The sequence below is a fragment of the Lycium ferocissimum genome, chromosome 11 (assembly GCF_029784015.1).
Source record: "Lycium ferocissimum isolate CSIRO_LF1 chromosome 11, AGI_CSIRO_Lferr_CH_V1, whole genome shotgun sequence".
NCBI classification, from domain to species: Eukaryota; Viridiplantae; Streptophyta; class Magnoliopsida; order Solanales; family Solanaceae; genus Lycium; species Lycium ferocissimum.
Genome location: NC_081352.1, coordinates 45,102,068 through 45,119,904, shown reverse-complemented (window position 1 = coordinate 45,119,904; position 17,837 = coordinate 45,102,068). Strand labels below are relative to the sequence as shown.

The window sequence follows — 17,837 nt, the reverse complement described above, 5'->3', positions numbered from 1 at the left end:
CCTTACTCTTTTGTTTGCTCTAGATAAGTTAGTACTTGGTGTGCGCTTTAACATTAAATCACCTTTTGCCTAATGTCTAGGATTTATATTTAACTAATAGTTAAAATCGGTAATTGAATCCTACAAACCTGCTTATTTGATAAACCAAGTTTTTAGTCGAAAATTACTTATTTCATGCGTGAAAAGTTAAGTTCAAGTGACTTCTCAAAAGGATCATTCAAATCACATTGTTACAAGTTTGATCGAATTCATTTTGTCATTTTTTCTAAATTTCTTTAAAGCTAAGTCACTTTTTATTTACCATGTGGCTAAATATTTTATAAGTTCGAAGCTTTTTATAAGTTTACTATATTTTCTTCGGACAACACAAATTTCATTCTTATGCTTATTTAATTTAACTAATAGATGTTCTACTTTCTACTTTAATGTTATACTCATGCAGTCATTCATATTTCGTAAGATTTTAACAAATATACGTAGTACAATATTTTCAAAATATTCATAATTAGCCTAATTAATTGTTAGTCCGGTCGGTTAACCATTGTTAATGGGTCTTAAAGGGTGCCTAATACCTTCCCTTTAGACTAATTGAACCCTTACCTAGAATCTTAAGTTTCGTAGACCTTAAACAGAGTTAACTTTAGATAATTACTTTAATAAACTTTAGGTGCCCTAATTCACCGTAAATAATTAGGTGGCGACTCCTTAACTTTAATTAACCCCGGAATTACCCGGATGTTGTAAACTATTTTGACCCCGGTTAAAATAGGGTATGACACCTACTAATCTGTATATCTTATTAATTATCATTTTATATAAATGCTGCATATAGAGGTGTTTACAGAAAATCAAAAGGACGAATCAAATAAGAAAAAAATTGATATATTTTAGTTTGATTTAATTTTAATTTTAAAAACTGATAAAATTTGATTTGGTTTCGCTTCAAGCAAAAAAACAAAACCAAATTTTGCTTTGGTTTCATCTGATATGCTCGGACGGTACCATGTGGGGACGATGATTAAAAGATAATTAAGACAGAAATACCTAGTAGTAGCAAACAACCAAATAAAAACAATGTAAAAGAATGAAAGTTACATGGTCAAAGCTTAACAGTTATTGGAATTAACTATGATTGTCATTCCAAGTTGAAAACGTAATCTGATAGCAAAGTGAATGAAGTGGTTAGCAGCAGACTAGAGGAATGTTCATTTACTTAATTATTTTAGGTTGACCAGCGATGTGTACTAACGAGGCAAATTCTCTGTTCCAATTTCAACACACGTACAACTAGTTAGGTGGTAATCCCATGAAATTAATTTCAACACACGTACTACTCTAATCCCATGAAATTAATTGGGAAAATGTCCAAGGTTATAGTGGGTGGTAAGTATTCTTTTATTTTTACTTAAAAGTATTCTTAGACCGAATTCCTAAGAATTCTTTGGCAAGAACATTGATCGTTATGCGTGTTTAGGATGCACGATTAATTGGACATATAAACATGTAAGCCACACAAAACAAAACCCCATACAAAAATATCAAGATGTTTTGCAAGTACCCTGTCCAGAAATGAGTCCCGAGTGAAAGAAAAAAAAAAAATCTTTTGAAACACTAGTTTCCAGTCATATTGGGTTGTTGATCAACTATCAACAATTTGACCCCTAATAAAGAAAATATCAACTTATGGAATGAATCTCTTTTTCCTCTTTCTTTTCCTTTTTTCCCCTCTTTTTCATTAAACTCTTTTACCTCTTTAATTCGAAATGAGGAAAAGATGATGGTGATCAATTGCAATTATTTTATTACGTTGGAAAATTAGGGTAATAAAAAGTAGGCAACGAAAATTGAACCTACACTTAATTGTGGAATTTTTTTATTTAGACTACAAATTACCTGAAATGAAAACCGTGTCATACAAATGATTTTGTTTTCTTTTTGGTTATTTTTCCAATTTTGTTGTATGTAACGCCTGTCGTTACAAGTTTACAATTATATAGAGCCAAATTTGTCATAGTAAAGCCCTAATACGTAATTACTAAGTAACTTTTACAATCTTTTCTCGTCCTTCTCGTCTTCCAATTGTCACGCCGGTCGCACGGCCCATACAAGACAAATTTTACATACACAAAGAAAAATCCCACAAACATTAATAAAAAAAATATTTGCCACTCTTGTTTCTCACTGTTGTTTACTAGCTTTCTTGCTTTTCTATCACGATCACGATCACAATCACAATCAACATACACTAATTCTTCTTAGACGGCCATAAACAATTTTCAGAACTCTTTCTCTTTCACTAATTCTTGAAAACATGAATGACTTGCTAGCGGTTAGTTGATTTTCTTGATCTTATTATTTGCTTTTTTTCTTTCAAGACCTCTTGAATTCTTTTGTTGTTTTGATTACCATGAAATAAAAGAATAAACAGTTTGTGTTTTTACTTGGTTTTCTGTTGATGGGGTTCTTAAATATCTTCTTTGATTTCAGTTTTTGTATTGCATGTGTGTGCTTTCGTTTTTATTTTGCTGTGAATTGAATTTTGTATCCTTGTTTTGCGTATACAAGTCTGGTGAAGTTTGTAAAGGTTGGATTTTGTGTAATTTTTTTGCTATCTCATATGTACCAACTGCATACTTGGTTATTCAACAAGTAATACCAACCTTTATAGGTAGCATCTAGACTAGAATTAAGGTTACTCCTCTAAGAACTAATATCAGTCTTGTTATAGGTAGCGTTTGGACTAGAATTAAGGTTACTCATCTATATCCTTCTTTGTGTAGTTATTTGCATTTTCTTGTCTTTCTTGCTAGCTATTTTGAACTTTATTTGCAATTTAACAAAGCCTAACTGCAGATACATTAATAACATTGGATATTTTTGTTTGTTTTCCTGATTAATTTTATCTATATCAAATTTTCTTGTATTGCAAGCACTAGTAATGAAGTTTGTAACTTAATCATTACTCCCTCCGTCCAATTTTATGTGAAGTTGTTCTTTGTTTGGAGAGTCAAACAGTTTTTTCTTTGACTATAGTTTTCTCAAACTTTTTAAAAATATTTTGAGTCATTAGCTATGTTGACTTATAGTACTTTTCGTGTAGATTTCAAATATGTAAATTTTATTTAAAACTTTTGAAAAATCTATATACTTATTCATAGTCAAAATTAAGTGTTCTGACCCTCGTACTCCGAACACAACCTTCACATAAATTGGGATAGAGGGAGTATTATTTTTCCTATATTTTGTCTGTGGGGGTGATATGATCTTAAAGTTTACTGTTCTGTAATTTCTGTTACTGTTTCAGGATTCGAGCTTCGTTGATGCCAAAGATAATGGTTCCAAAGAATCTGATATCGAGCTGGGCAACAGATTTACGAGGAGCCGATCAGATTCTGGCATGGACAGCTTTAATAAGCAGGTATCACTTCACAGGCCCCTGAGTTATTTTGAGATTATCAGTAGTGCAATTGTCATCTAAAGATAAAACTATAAGAACCAATTTTGCAAAAAGTTTATTCTCCTATCTCCTTGCTTCTGACGTGTAGTACTTTCCCTTGTAGATACAAGAAATCGAGAAGCAGGTGGATAAACTTTCTGGTTTACTGAAGAGCCTTAAGGTATCATTCATGCATATTCTCTGCCTTTGCTTTTAGTTTTAATTGCTGTTCAGAAGCCATTTAGATCTATTTGTACTTTCTTCTTTTGAGAAACTGCAAATTCAACAAGTACATGTTTTGGCTTCGTTCATGTCTGCTTTTTTTCATGCTTTAAACTTACAGTAAAATCAATCCTGGAAAATTGAGTGCTACATTGAAGAGCTTTCTTGAGTCGGGGGTTAAATGTTCTCATGTTGGAAGTGTAGCATCTCTACTGTTGAAGGGAAGAAAAAATATTTGTATTTCTCCTGCTATATATAAAATAAAAAATAACATCTCCCCGATGTTTTATGGAAGTCTCTTGCTTAAGAAGAACTATTGGTAGCAGTATAGTTGGTTTCATGCCGGGTTTCAAATTCCAGTAGAGACAAAACATGTCAGGTGCTTTGCTTTTAGCCTTGGTGGTTGAGTTACCTAGTAGTTGTGCTAGTGGGAGGTTGTAAGTACCCGCTTAAATAGTCAAGGTAGTTGTTCTTTTGGACCCAAAAGATAATCTTGGTTGCAGTCTGGGGAAATAGTTAGTTGATAAAAAATCAAGAGAATAATTGTAGTGTTGAAGGCCAATTAGTCATAGTCAAGCAGTATTTTGTTTTCCTCCTGATTTATATATAATCAATATCGCCTTCCCAAAGTACGGTAAAAGTCTGTTATTTAAGAAGAAGTATTAGCAAATTGCAGATGTATACTTTGTTTCATTCTACCAGAGATCGGAACTCTTATTAGAAAACTTTAGAACAGTTAGGGTTCTTACTTTATCTTTGTGATTCTGTTGGATTTATGTTCAGGAGGATGACATTTAAGGGACGGAATAGGATAAATGGTATGAGAACGGATTCAACTATGGGAGAATAGATGGAAAAATAACAGAATTAAGTTGCTCCACTTGATGACAAAATATAATCTTGGTTGCCAGTCTGAGAATAATCAGCTTTCACTTTGGCCTTTTTAACTCACTTCTCATTTTGAAATAAAATGCTGAAGTTCAGCGATTAATTGTTTGTGTCACTTTGATCTTTTCCATCTGATCAAAATTTCTTTACCCTTTCTCTAGTCAGAGATTATTTACTAATTGGACTTATCTTTCAGGATGCTAATGAGGAAACAAAATCTGTTACTAAAGCATCAGCAATGAAAGGTCGGATAAGTACTATTTCATAATGTCTTGTATAGCTAACAGATTCACTATTATTGTCATCTCTTTTACCTTTTAAGTTGTAATTGTATTGTAAAATATAACTCTAAGATATTCAAGTTGCTCAGTTAAAAGAAGCGTGGTAATTTTTCAATCCATTTACTAGAATGCACTTGTGAAATATTAACATGGATAAGTTCATCTATCTCTGCCAACTATTTGTTTCTTGATAATCTGTAGCCTGCTAACCACAAGCTCTCAAGCAAGTGTTTTTTTACTTGTTTCCAGCTATAAGGAAGCGGATGGAGAAAGATATAGATGAAGTTGGGAAGATTGCAAGAAATGTCAAAGCAAAAATAGAAGCAATAAATAAAGAGGTAAATTTGTCTATTCTTTTATATTTGGATCAGTAAAGCAGTTATTGAGTTCAATGCTCATCATTTAAAAGCACTCTTATTGTTCTCTTTTCTTTAGAACTTGGCTAATCGACAAAAGCCTGGATGTGGAAAGGGTACAAGTGTTGACAGATCAAGGACAAATATGACCAAGTACATTGATAAACATAATTTTTCAATATTGCTTGATGTTATTTTCCACTTCTTGTGCTTGAGCAGTCGTACTTGTGTGTGTTTTTCTTAGTTTTTTTTTTTTTTTTTTTTGCAGTGCCTTGACAAAGAAGTTCAGAGATGTTATGATAGAATTTCAGGTATAGCCAAGTCTTGTTATTTGCTTTGTGCTGTATTTTCTCTTTAATTTAAATTGGTTATAAGTTATGTTCTTCCAGACATTAAGGCAGAGAATAGACGACGAGTATCGTGAAGTTGTAGAGCGAAGGGTGATAACAGGTTTGAATTCCACATTTTACAACAGAAATATAACTTATCAATGTCTGAATTTCCATATGTTGATCTAATATGTGGTTTTATCATGTTTTAATCTCACAATTGAACAGTCACTGGAACTAGACCAGATGAGGAGGTGAGTGCAATATCTTGTCAATGATAATCCTGGTCATAAAGATTTTTTTTCTTTTTCTTTTTTCTAATGTTTATTTTTATCATCATGTTAGACAATCAACAACCTGATAGAAACTGGAAGTAGTGAACAAATCTTCCAGAATGCTATCCAAGGAATGGGACGTGGACAGGTACCTCTTACTACTTCATTCTACTGTAATTTTCTCTTTTGACTTTCAGAATTTGGGACTTAATTTATGTGCCATCCACTTCTGGAGTCTTTCTCTTTGTTTGTTGTCAACATATTACTTCATGAGCCATGAGGTACATATAAAATGTAGAGGAAGCATGGTTTCTGTGTCAATAAATTCTTATTTCTTGTTCAGCTAGCAGAAATAGTACCAGCTGAGCTCATTTGAATTCCTTTGATGTACTAACGTATCCATATGCGGTCCTTGAATTCCATGTATCTTTATGTAATTAGTTTGGAAACATGAGTTTTATGAGCGCACATCCCAGTTCTACAGTAAATATCTCATGTCGCCTCATCAGCAAGACTGCAACCCGAAGAGATTTTCTATACTTTGAGCGTCTTCTAACAATTTGCGTGTTTCACCTTTTCCCTCTAGAAATTTAAAATACATTTGTCTGTCATTATTTTCCCTTCCTATTTCAGCTGGTAATATGCTCAACTGTAGGTCTTAAGCACCGTAGAAGAAATTCAGGAAAGACATGATGCAGTGAAGGAAATTGAGAGAAAGCTTCTTGATCTGCATCAGATTTATCTAGATATGGCTGTTCTAGTTGAAGCTCAAGGAGACTTGTTAGATAATATTGAAACACAGGTTTGTTTTCAACCCTCCTGTTATTTAATTTCCTCAGCATATTGCTATCTTAAAAACGAAAGGGTCTCCACTGCACTGTATCGGATTTCTCAATGGTAATTTTGTTCAGGTGGCAAATGCAGTTGATCATGTCCAATCTGGGACAACTGCTCTTCAGACCGCAAAGAGACTACTGATGAACTCTCGAAAGTGCAACTGCATTGCCATTATAATTTTCACAATTATATTTGCTATTATAGCCACCCCCCTCATTGTCAGACTTCTTCGGAAGAGTGACAAAGGCACTTAACTGTTTGTGTTCAAGCTATGCATGAGACTTGTGTTTTTGCCTTGGCTTACTGGGCGATAGATAGTTAAACTTCAACATTTTCACACTAGTTGTGTAGGCGTCTACAACTTCCTTGTTGATTAGTATATTTTTTAACCACTTCGTTAACTAATTTTTGGCGTAAATAGTCTGCTAATTGTCCATTAAGAATGTGATTAGTATATATTGCAGTCGTTTAGAGGCACTTGATGTGAATTTTGCCCTCTTCTCTTGATAGTAAATTCCGACTCTTAACGGACTAATCTTTTAAGCGATAGCTAACCCCTATTTTTGTCTATTTTGCATTTTTCTTTTTCTTGCTTAGCTACTCTCGTTGTTCGTCAAGTAGTTTCTTACCTGTTGCTGTTTCAAGGTAAAAATTAAGGATAATGTAATTATCGTTTTTAACTAGTGTGATATTATTACTGTTTTAATGGCCACCAAGCTTCTTGGAATATCCCATTCTTAAAGGATTGAAGCAACTGTCCCAAGTTACTTGTAAGTCTTTTATCATCTTCTCCTTTTAATCCCCACCCTTTCTCCAAATATATAAATAAAAATCTGTTAAATCTCTTTTATATAAGTATTATTACTCTGCTAGAAAGAACTAACTGAAATCTCTATATTGATACTTAGACAATGGATAGTATGGAAGGTAGCTAGGATCTTATAAACTTAATTAATGATTCTGACCAACAAATAGATTATCTAAAATCGGATACAGATTTCAGATTTCAGCTACCAAGCAAAGTTTAGGAATCAATGAAGGGGTTTACTCAATCGGCAAAATAACAAGTATTATATCAAACACGGATTTTAGATATAATTTCTTAAAGGCCAAACCCATCGATAGACAGCGCCACGTGCCCACTCTTTCATACTTGAACATCAAAAGTAGCTTGATACTGTGAGCACTTAGACTTAAATTTTGTTCCAATTGAGCACTTTTTACTGAGTTGGCAAGTTGCGTGGGTTTCACATCAAACAAGCGCGTAAAGGGCTTCAATTTTACAATTTTTTTATTTTTTTTAATCTCTTCCTCCTTCTCTCTCCTCCCACACTTTCTCCACCATAAATCACCACTCTGCCACCAACATCCAACCTTCCCTTCTTTCTTACTAACATGGCCAACTTTTCAGCAATCCCTTTCTTTACTCCCACCATTTTTAGTTTCAAAATTAATGAAGAGAGGAGATGGTGAACAAATTATTGGCCAAATTGAGTTCAACAATGGAGACTTAAAGGGCAATGGTGGGTATGGACGGCAGCAGAAAATTGGTGGTTCTAATGGACAATGGTGGTTCTTATTCCAATTGATCCTTACGACCTCAATCTTTAATCCAATGCTATTTCCACTAAATTTTACGAATTGATCCTTTCAAGCAAGGATAACAGTGGCAGTAACTTCAAAATGCTCACTTAAAAAGAATATAACAAAAATTCAAGCAATATAACACCAACAAGAATGGCCAATTCATATTGACCTTCAATTAATTCCTCTCCTTTAAATTGAATAGAGGAACCTCTAAAGTAGGTGTACAACAATAAAACGTTTAAAGCTCGCGAATTCGGACCGACGACCTCAAATGGTAGATCCCAGAACAGATGCGTCTCGCCTGATGTCGCCTGATTCGGAGCTCGTTTCGGGTGCTTCTGGTGGTTCTCATATGGTGGTTGTCGGAGCAGACGTGAGGCAGTAGTAGAGGATAGAAAGGGGAAGGAGGGGTGGGGTACGTGGGGCTGTGGGGGTGGGTTTAGAAAATAGGTATTTTTGTTTATGATTTTGCTGAATAAATAGTTTTTTCTTTTCTTTTTTCTTATAATTTATTTTTAAATTATTATTTTGCCCCAAATGCCACATGTCCTCTTTTAATTAGTCATCATGCCACGTCACCGCGAGTGTCTTTCACACACTTTGTAATATTAGCTGATTATAAAAAAAGTGCTTAATTGGAACAAAATTCGGGTAGTGCAAGTGTAATAGGAAGAAGCGGCTTGAGGTGTTCAAGTGAAAGAAATGGACGCGAGATGTCTGTCGATGGGTTTGGCCTTTCTTAAATGATCTTAAAATATCAAGTTTGGGATTTCGTGAAGTACAAGTTTTACACGTACTTTAGTTGGACACGGCTATTTATATTCACTTTTTAAAATATTTTGCACATCTACCAACTTCAGAACAATTTCAGGCATGCGGTGTTTTATATGGCTGAAGTTCAAATACATATGCCTGAAGTATAGAGATAGTCATCTCTGATTTAAGTTGATGCAATGGTTGTTGAATCAGGCAAAATGACTGAACTTTAGCTATATGTGTCAGGAGTTTAGACATATGTGCTTAAATTTCAGCCATAAAAAACACCGCACGTTTGAAGTTATTCGAAATGAATAATTTATAGTAAATTTTTTGGCAGCACTGATATAACCTAAATACTAATCCAAAAATCATCCGTGCACGTCGGCCTTTCTTGAAATGTCCTCAATCAATTGGACCCAGCTAATTACAATGTTATTATTTTGTAAAAATTGCAAGGACTAACCACTTTTTGGACTGATTTTTAGAAAATAGTCGATATTTGAAAATTCATTGAAAAGTAGGAATCCCGATGCAGAAATATCATGATAGTGTCATGGGCGCATACATACCATACTAGTGTCATTAATTTCGAAGGAAAATTTAAACAAGTGAAAAACCAGAATAATTTCATAGATTTTGAAATCCATGGATGTGTCATGGATTCTAGAAATAGTGATTTTTCAATGACTTTTGAATTTATGGCTATTTTCAACTACAAGTCCTAGAAGTACCTACTTTTAATTTTACCTTAATATCTTTGGAATAAATTCACGATGCCTACATCTATTTACTGCTTCACATATGTCATGTGCTGAAACTTGCATTTCATCTTCTTCTATTTTCTTTCTTTTTTGCCCTCTTTGTGTAAATTCTTTTTTTCTTTTTTCTTCTTTCTATTTGCCTTTAGAAAAAAGTAACAACAAAATTCAAAAATAAAATATAGAGGTCCATTATTATTAAGGTATAATGCTTTTGTATTCTGAACAATAGGATCCCCATTCTTTAATTTCTTCTTATTTCTCAGCAATTACGTGACACTAGTTGAATTGACATAATTATTTATGATATTAGATTGGTATATACACGCAAACATTAGTCGAAAAAAAATGAACGTAATAGTTGAAAAGTTAAATTTAAAAGATATAAAACATAACATAAATTTCATTATTTAAATGAATCTGAACTCCACAAAGTTGTAAAAGCTATTGTAAACATGTTAAATATTTTAGGATACCTTAAAATAGAATGGTCTACAAGGACGCAGAGAATGTAATTTTATTTTAACAGGGATGTGAGGGAGCAAAATTTGAAGAATGACGAGTAAGAGGACGACAAGCTTTGAGAATTTACTGTTTAGATGTTAAATATTTTGGAGTAGCTTAAGATGGAACGAGTGCCATATAAATTGACATGTTATGGATATAAGTTAGTTCAGGAATTAGCTAGTATTTTACAGTCCTTAAATTATTATCCTTGACAGTTTTTGGTAGTTTAGAGGCTTATTAGCAATTTTACAGTAAGTAGCAAGACCTGAGGTTGGGATTTGGTCCAACCCAAGTCATATACCTCTACATATCGTCCAATTTGGTAAATAAAATCTTTCATTACCCTAAAAAAAAAAAAAATTACTTTAGGAATGATGGCTAAGAGAAGGACAATTCTGTAAGTATACCATTGTACCCCCATGATGCAACTTCTTGGTTCTTTGATAGGTACGTATAAGGTTTGGTTGATTTAGAACTAATTAAATGACTATTAGGGCCCGTTTGGCCATAAATACCAAAAACTTTTTCACTTTTTTTGAAATTTTTGAAGTTGGAGTTGGAGTTGTGTTTGGCCATAATTTTTGAAATTGTAGTTTTTGGTGAAATGTAGTGTAAAAAAGGTGAAAAAAGTTAAAAAAATTTGAAAAACAAGTTTTTCTTATTTTTAGTATTCCGGAATACAACTCCGGAAAAAAGTGAATAGTTTTTATGGCCAAACGCTAGAAGTAAAAAAAGTGAATAATTTTTATGGCCAAACGCCTACTAAATTTTAGGATACAAATTCAAGTTTTGGTTAGTGAAGGGTGACCGGACAGGTCATGGTGGTAAATTTCATTGCTTGTTATGACCAGTATTTTGCAAGTTTAACCCAAAAACAGTGGGAGCTCTCCTGTGTTGTTCCTAAACAAGTTAACTTTTTTTCCTGGAAACAAGTTAAGCATTGTGGCATCATTTGTTTTGCTTCTCTTTTTGGTTATTGGCTTCTGCTGTGATTTTGTAAGTGTGCTTACTGATAATTCTGTTATAACAGGTCATAAGAAAATTGCTTAGTATATATCTATCCTTATGGTTTAGATTTAACATATGAACATCAACAGTATAAGTAATTTCTCCATTATTAGTTTAGTTTAACCTGTTGATAGTCGTTTTATTTGTTAAGTAATTCATTTCACTTATTATGAACAAGGTTGATGTGTAAAATAGTGTCTCCTTCGTAAAATAGCTGCACATTTTGTCCAAGCAGATATTAGATTCGCCAAACTCACATTACTTAATTTCATTTGCTCTTCATTAAGTACTTAAATTATCTTGGTTCAATTTGTTCCTTTGTATTTCCAGGTGGGATATGCAGTGGACCACGTTAACATGGGTACAGATGCTCTTCAAACTGCAAAGAGCTTGCAAAAGAAATCAAGAAAATGCATGATGATCGCCATAATTTTGCTTCTGATTATTGCTGCTATTATCGTGCTCTCTGTAATCAAACCTTGGAAGAAATAATCAGTAACAGAGAATCAACATTACTTGCTGTGAATTCATTTCTTACTTCCTAATTCCCATTCCACTTTCCCTGTTTCCTCTTCTTTTGTTCTATGTATCATCCTTTTTCTTCTCACATTGTATTATTTCTGTATCTAATAAGGGGAGATTTGGCTTTATAGTTCACTACAAATGTTATTTTAGTTACTATTAGATAATAAGTTGCCTGTGTTATATGGGAGAATAAGAATTTTAACAGATTGATTTCTTTTTTGCACTACTATTGGGATCTAAATTTTTGCTATTTGGTTGACGTAAATTTTTTTTATATTAACACAATTGATGCTTCTCAGCTAAGTTCAGGCAAGGGCACAACAGTTTGCAAGATAGCTAAATCAAAGTCGGTATTAGAACCCAATCAGGTAAGATCTTTGGGTCACATCGTTGAGTTATTAGCTTACAAGTCATTACTCATTAGATTTTTTATTTTTATTTTTTAATTTTATTTTGGAGCTATCAGTTTAGACAGTTGTCTGATGGAAATTTTAGAGATACTAAGTTTCTTTGATTGAATAGCTTAGCAAAAAGCATCAAGAAATACATTAAGCAGTCACTAACTGGAAATCAAGAACAACTTTTTAGTCCAAATAGAGATTGAGATACAATTGATAACACTACTAGGCAATTTGAGGGCCAAAATAACGCCCGAAATGATTCAAATCCCTGAAGAATTATTAAAGAAAGATGAAAAATCTTATTGTACTTGAAAATTGAGATAGTTCCATAGCTCCCCACATCTTCTTCATGCTCCAAAAGAACTCACTTTTTCCCCTTACATCCTTGACTTTGCAATCACCACATTTCCATCACCCAAGTTTGTTGTTCCTGTCCTTGTCCACTTCTCCTCGAATTGCTCCTCAGTCACTCCTGCAATTACCATGTTTCAAATAAGTTGTTAAAAACAATTCTTATCAAAGTTTAAATTCTATGCACTTACACGTAAAAATTGCGCAAAACTTAATGAAGGTTAGATATTTATACCTTTGCCCATAGCAGCAGTAGAGGTGATACCTCCCTGGACAGTCCTTAGAACTCTATCATAGTAATTAGCACCAGACCATTTCTGATGAGCCAATGTGTCAACACCATTGCTCCTCTCCTCTCTCTGAATTTTCTCCACATAGGCCAGCATTCCCCTCCTTGCGAAATCCTTAGCAAACGTGTCGACGATGAGTGCATCAGCATGGAAACCAGCCAAAGTAATGAACTGCCAGCAATAACCTAACTTGGCTATTCTTGGAATGAAGTCCGTCATTTGGTTATCATTCATCCCTGATGCATCCCAATTGAATGATGGAGATAGATTGTAAGCCAACATCAGCTCAGGCCTCATAGACTTCACTCCCTCAGCAAATTTCGTGCATTCTACCATATCAGGACTTGCAGTTTCCATCCAAACCAAATCAGCATGGTGAGCGAAAGCCCAACCACGAACGATGGCAGCCTCAACAGAACCCTGAAACCTGTAGAACCCTTCTCGGGTTCTTGGCAAATCCCAGTCCCAGAAAAGATTTGGAAGGCCAAGTCTTTCAACAATCTCCCTGGCTTGTTCGTGTGAAAGGCATTTTTCGTAGCTCGAATGATGCATCCACTCGTTCAATCTCCTGTTTTTCTCGGACTCCATAACGTTCATTTTCTTGATTGCGTCGACGACGCATTGAGAAAATGTCTTGAGTTCAGCCATTGCGAGCCAGTTATCCTCAATGGCTTGAAGTTCAGGCCCTGTCTTGCCTGCGGCCATAGCTTCAGACAAAAGAGTGGCCAAACTCTTGCCCTTGAGGTTCGGGTTCGAAACACCCAAAATGAACTGGTGATCTCTTGTATCCACATTGGTTTGGATCAAGGTTGCTCCAACTGCATCAGTACGAGCCACGAGGACTGTCTCGGTCCCCATGACATCGAACTGCAACCTTGCAGCCACAAGCCTGTTGATATGTTCACTGATAGCAACAAGAACTTTTCCAGCCATGTGACCACATTTCTTGGTGACTGATGATTGGTCTTCAATGTGGACCCCAGCAGCACCGCGCTCCACGAAAAGCTTGCAAAGCTTGACAGTGGCAGTGGCACCACCAAAGCCAGTGTCACCATCAGCAATGATAGGCTTCAAGTAATCAATAAAAGGAGTTCGCGCCCGCTCTTCTCGGCTCATGCTCATTCTAGCTTCCCTTTGTTTCCTGTCATGATACTGTTGAGCGAAGAACAGATGTTCGACTTTGTTAGGAACTGTGTCATAAGGGTAATCAGCAAGATCAGGGCCTGGTTCATTGGTACTGGTGTGGGTGGAAGAACACTGCCAGCCAGAGACATAGATAGTGTCCAAATGCTTAGCCATCATGGTGACTTGAACAGGGTCAAGAGCACCAAAAGTCCTTGAGGCAGTGCCATTGGCTTGGTGAGTTTTGAGTGTCCTCCACAGCTTCTTGGCTAACTCATTGGATGCATAGCTTTGCCTCATGGTTCCTCTTAGTGCCACCACATCCCTAGCTGAATATGGCCTCTTGGTTAGCCTGAACCTCTCTGAGTTCCACCATGCTTGCACCTCTGCTACCTCTGCTACCTCTGCTTCAAATCTCCTTTCTTCTTCCATAATCTGTTCATGCAAATTAAAGTTTCACAAATAAGTACTAAGCAAGAAAGCAAGTAAAGAAATCTAACGAAAGCAACAATTGCACGTCTCACTTTAGAGATATTTTTGCGCATGTTGCTCCATTTAAATCCGTCTCAGTATAGAATAAAATAAAAGATACAACGGAAAGAAAAGATGGTGAGATGATCTTAAGTAAACAAGGAAATGTCACTGCAGCAACAACTGAATGTCTCAATTTGAAGATATTTTGTGCATGTCACTCCATTTAAATGTCTCAGTATAAAAAAAGATTAAATTGAAAGAAAAGATGGTGAGATGATCTCAAGTAATTAGAGAAATGTCACAGCAACAATAATTGAATGTCTCAATTTAAAGATATCTTTGTGCATGTTACTCCATTTAAATCCGTCTCAGTATAAAAAATTAAATGGAAAGAAAAGATGGTAAGATGATCATCTTACCATTGAAGGAACTGAGAAAGATGCAGCCATGGCTAGAACTCTTAATTTTTTTTTTTTGTGTGTACACAAGTTTGTAACTATACAATTGCTTTGATGAATGGTTGATGTAATGGTTGGTGGCAAGGACCCTCAATTTATAGTAGTAAAGGTAGGTGATGGTTCTTAAAACTGAAGCCAATTGCCAAGGGAAGGATAAGAAAAAAACCAATAATTTTCCACATCATTTGGCCAAATAATTTAGACCTTATCTACTGTATTTATTTATCTTGATGAAGATAAAACTGAAGCATTGCCCAAAAGGTGTTGATATCGAGGCAATGGCTGTTTCCACCGACGACAAATTTAGCAACTGTGCTTGTCCGTTTCCTTCTTTGATGACCTCATTCTTTCTAATTGTAACTACTTTTGTTTTTCTTTTTAATTTGTTGTTTTTTGCACCATGCCACTTATCATTTCTCTTATGTTTGGTTTTCTAATCCTGGGGGTAGATCCAGAACTAGTTTGATTGTTTTACTGAACACCAAAAATTAATTATATGATGTCAATTAGTAAGCGGAGGTAGAGCTACGATTTTGGTTACTGACAAGAATTCAATAGTTTTGGTTTAAATTTTGTACTTGTGTTAAAACACATGGATTAGGCCTGGGCGTCGACTCGAGCCGAACCCAATAGAGCGAGTAGAGCCGAGCCCAAATCGGTTCTTTAATGTTTAGTTCTACATAGTGCTGCACCATTAGAAAAATTAAATTTATAATAAATTGACTAAAATAATATAGCATTACTAGTTTAAATTGATAATTGCAGTCAAGTGTGATTGAATTATTTGAATTATTAGTCTGCTAACTTAATATGGAGCAATGAATAGAACTTTCAAGCTAAGAATATAAACTAAAAATAAAGAAATAATAAATTTCAAAATTTTTTACAATATTAATTTTCTTTAATTTTTAAAAAATTTAAATATAAAATGTTAATTACATTCTGTATCATCCATAAAGTAGTCACAAGTAACTATGTCTATTAAAAAGTTTAATTACATCAAATTAATTAAAGAAGTGTAAAATTACAAATTTATTGTAATAAACAATAATTATTAAATTGACATATTACTAACTAATTAAGATTAATGGATGAATTTTAGTTTTACAGTAATCATTACATGACTAAAGTGAGCCAACTGAGCTGAACCGAGCCCGAGCTTTAATCGAGCCGAGTCAAGTTAAATTTTAATTGAAATCGAGCCGAGCTGAGATGAGCTAAGCGGAATACATGCGAGCTAAGCCAAGCTCTGAGCCGACTAGGCTCAGTGTCCCAGCCTATGTATAGATAATTTATTCAGAATTTACTAAACTGCTTTTACTAGAATCAAGAACCCATAAACTTAAAATTTTAGACCCGTCATTTTAGTAAAATGTATTTGTTTTCGATGTCACTTTAGTAAAATATATTTGTTTTCTATGATTAACACATAAGTGTGATTTCATTCTTCATGCACAAAGAAGTCTCAAGTGAAGTCGGGATATAATGTACTCCCTCCGAAGTGAACTGTTGTCCTTTGGCACATCCCTTAAAAAAATGTTTATTCCTAACGTATTTTAATTAAATTACCTTTAATTATTTTTATGTACAAAATTTGAATAATTTAAACAACTTCTTAGAGATATGTAAATAAGGGAAAATTTGGGGAAAAAATATTCCTTCTTGATTATGTAAAAGAACACTTATTTGGATCAAAATAAAAAGACCAAATGTCACTTATTATGGACCGAAGGAATACCTTTGTAGTAATTGCAGGGTTTGACCTTCAAATGGGCTGGTCTTTAATATTTTCCCTTCAAGATCGAACTTATGTCTTGTCGCCTTGTTGGGTATAAGTTCTTTAAGGACACTGACATAACTTGTGGATATTTTAATACGTAACTTATATCCCTCTAGGCATAAATTCAATTTTGAAAGGCAAAAATTAAAGGGGAAAGAACGCGCACGCCCCCTAAAACCAAAATAATTACCCGCCCATACCCCAATTACTTTCCTACTCCCAAAAAAAATCAAAACTATTTACCCGAGATGCACCCCCACCCCCCCCACCCCCCCCAAAAAAAAAAAAAGATACCACCGTGGTATATAAATATACTGAGATGGTATTATTGAAGACTGCTTCAGTTCTTCTCTTAGTCCTCCATGAAACCATCATAGTATATAAATATACTGAGATGGTATTATGGATGATCATGTTCATTTATTAAAAAAGACACTTTTCTATTAAAAAAAAAAAAAAAAACCTCTATGATACCATCATCTTATATACATATATTGTAATGATATCATGGAGGGCTAACCCGATCCTTCAATGATACACTCCTCGGGACCATAGATAAATGTCATGGTATATAAATATGCGAGATGGTATATGGAGGACTAAGAGAAGGACTACTTAATCCTCCATGATACCATCATGATATATAAATATAAAGTGATGATATCATGGAGGAAAGGTTTTGAGCGAGGGGGTACATCGGGTAATTAGTTTAGAAGGGACATAGGGTGGGTAATTATTTTGTATTTTAGGGGCATTTGGGTTAGTTTTCCAAAATTAAAGACCAGGCCACCTGGAGGACGAAAATTAAAGACCAACTCAAAATAGGGCCAAAAGTGCAAATCACCCCCGTTACTTTTTTTTTTTTTTAGGCGGGAGGGAGTACCATGTGGCTAGTGAAGGCCTTAACGATGACAATCTATTGTTTCTTTCTTTCAGGTATGCACCATTAATTATTCAAAAATAACTTTTTTTTCCTAATCTGGATTTTTTTTTTGTAAAATTTCAATATTTTGTATAGTGTTCCTTGAGATGTTTGTGGGACGAACATGTTGGTAGGGTATTTCCAACGATCCTTTTCACATAAATATCGGTAAAAGATTTTGAGATATTTATATGACTGACATTCATAAAATGTATGGTACTGGTTTCTTGTGCTGGGTTCAACATTTTATTTGAACACGAGAGTGTAAACA

General features: G+C 34.4%; 2 protein-coding genes across 2 annotated transcripts; one reads left to right on the top strand and one right to left on the bottom strand.

Annotated features, from left to right (window-relative positions):
• The first annotated feature begins 2,084 nt into the window (after positions 1 to 2,084).
• Positions 2,085 to 11,883, top strand: LOC132037900 (syntaxin-132-like). Its single transcript, XM_059428537.1, has 12 exons — positions 2,085 to 2,329; positions 3,305 to 3,418; positions 3,561 to 3,617; positions 4,743 to 4,791; positions 5,077 to 5,165; positions 5,263 to 5,336; positions 5,452 to 5,494; positions 5,573 to 5,633; positions 5,741 to 5,766; positions 5,858 to 5,935; positions 6,443 to 6,589; positions 11,574 to 11,883. The coding sequence occupies exons 1-12, from the start codon at positions 2,312 to 2,314 to the stop codon at positions 11,733 to 11,735; spliced, it is 918 nt and encodes a 305-aa protein (XP_059284520.1). The 5' UTR covers positions 2,085 to 2,311; the 3' UTR covers positions 11,736 to 11,883.
• A 408-nt stretch (positions 11,884 to 12,291) lies between these two features.
• Positions 12,292 to 14,974, bottom strand: LOC132037899 (isocitrate lyase). The gene is made up of 3 exons (XM_059428536.1): positions 14,826 to 14,974; positions 12,756 to 14,367; positions 12,292 to 12,641 (listed from the first exon to the last, which is right to left on the bottom strand). Exons 1-3 carry the CDS (start codon positions 14,853 to 14,855, stop codon positions 12,547 to 12,549), a joined length of 1,737 nt encoding a protein of 578 aa, XP_059284519.1. The 5' UTR covers positions 14,856 to 14,974; the 3' UTR covers positions 12,292 to 12,546.
• Positions 14,975 to 17,837: the final 2,863 nt, after the last annotated feature.

Coding starts and splice junctions, on each gene's coding strand:
- LOC132037900 (XM_059428537.1), top strand. Junction 5,337..5,451: donor TCAAGGACAAATATGACCAA/GTACATTGATAA, acceptor TTTTTTTTGCAG/TGCCTTGACAAAGAAGTTCA. Junction 5,936..6,442: donor AAGGAATGGGACGTGGACAG/GTACCTCTTACT, acceptor GCTCAACTGTAG/GTCTTAAGCACCGTAGAAGA.
- LOC132037899 (XM_059428536.1), bottom strand. CDS start 14,855: ATGGCTGCATCTTTCTCAGTTCCTTCAATG. Junction 14,368..14,825: donor CTTTCTCAGTTCCTTCAATG/GTAAGATGATCA, acceptor TTGCATGAACAG/ATTATGGAAGAAGAAAGGAG. Junction 12,642..12,755: donor TACTGCTGCTATGGGCAAAG/GTATAAATATCT, acceptor TGGTAATTGCAG/GAGTGACTGAGGAGCAATTC.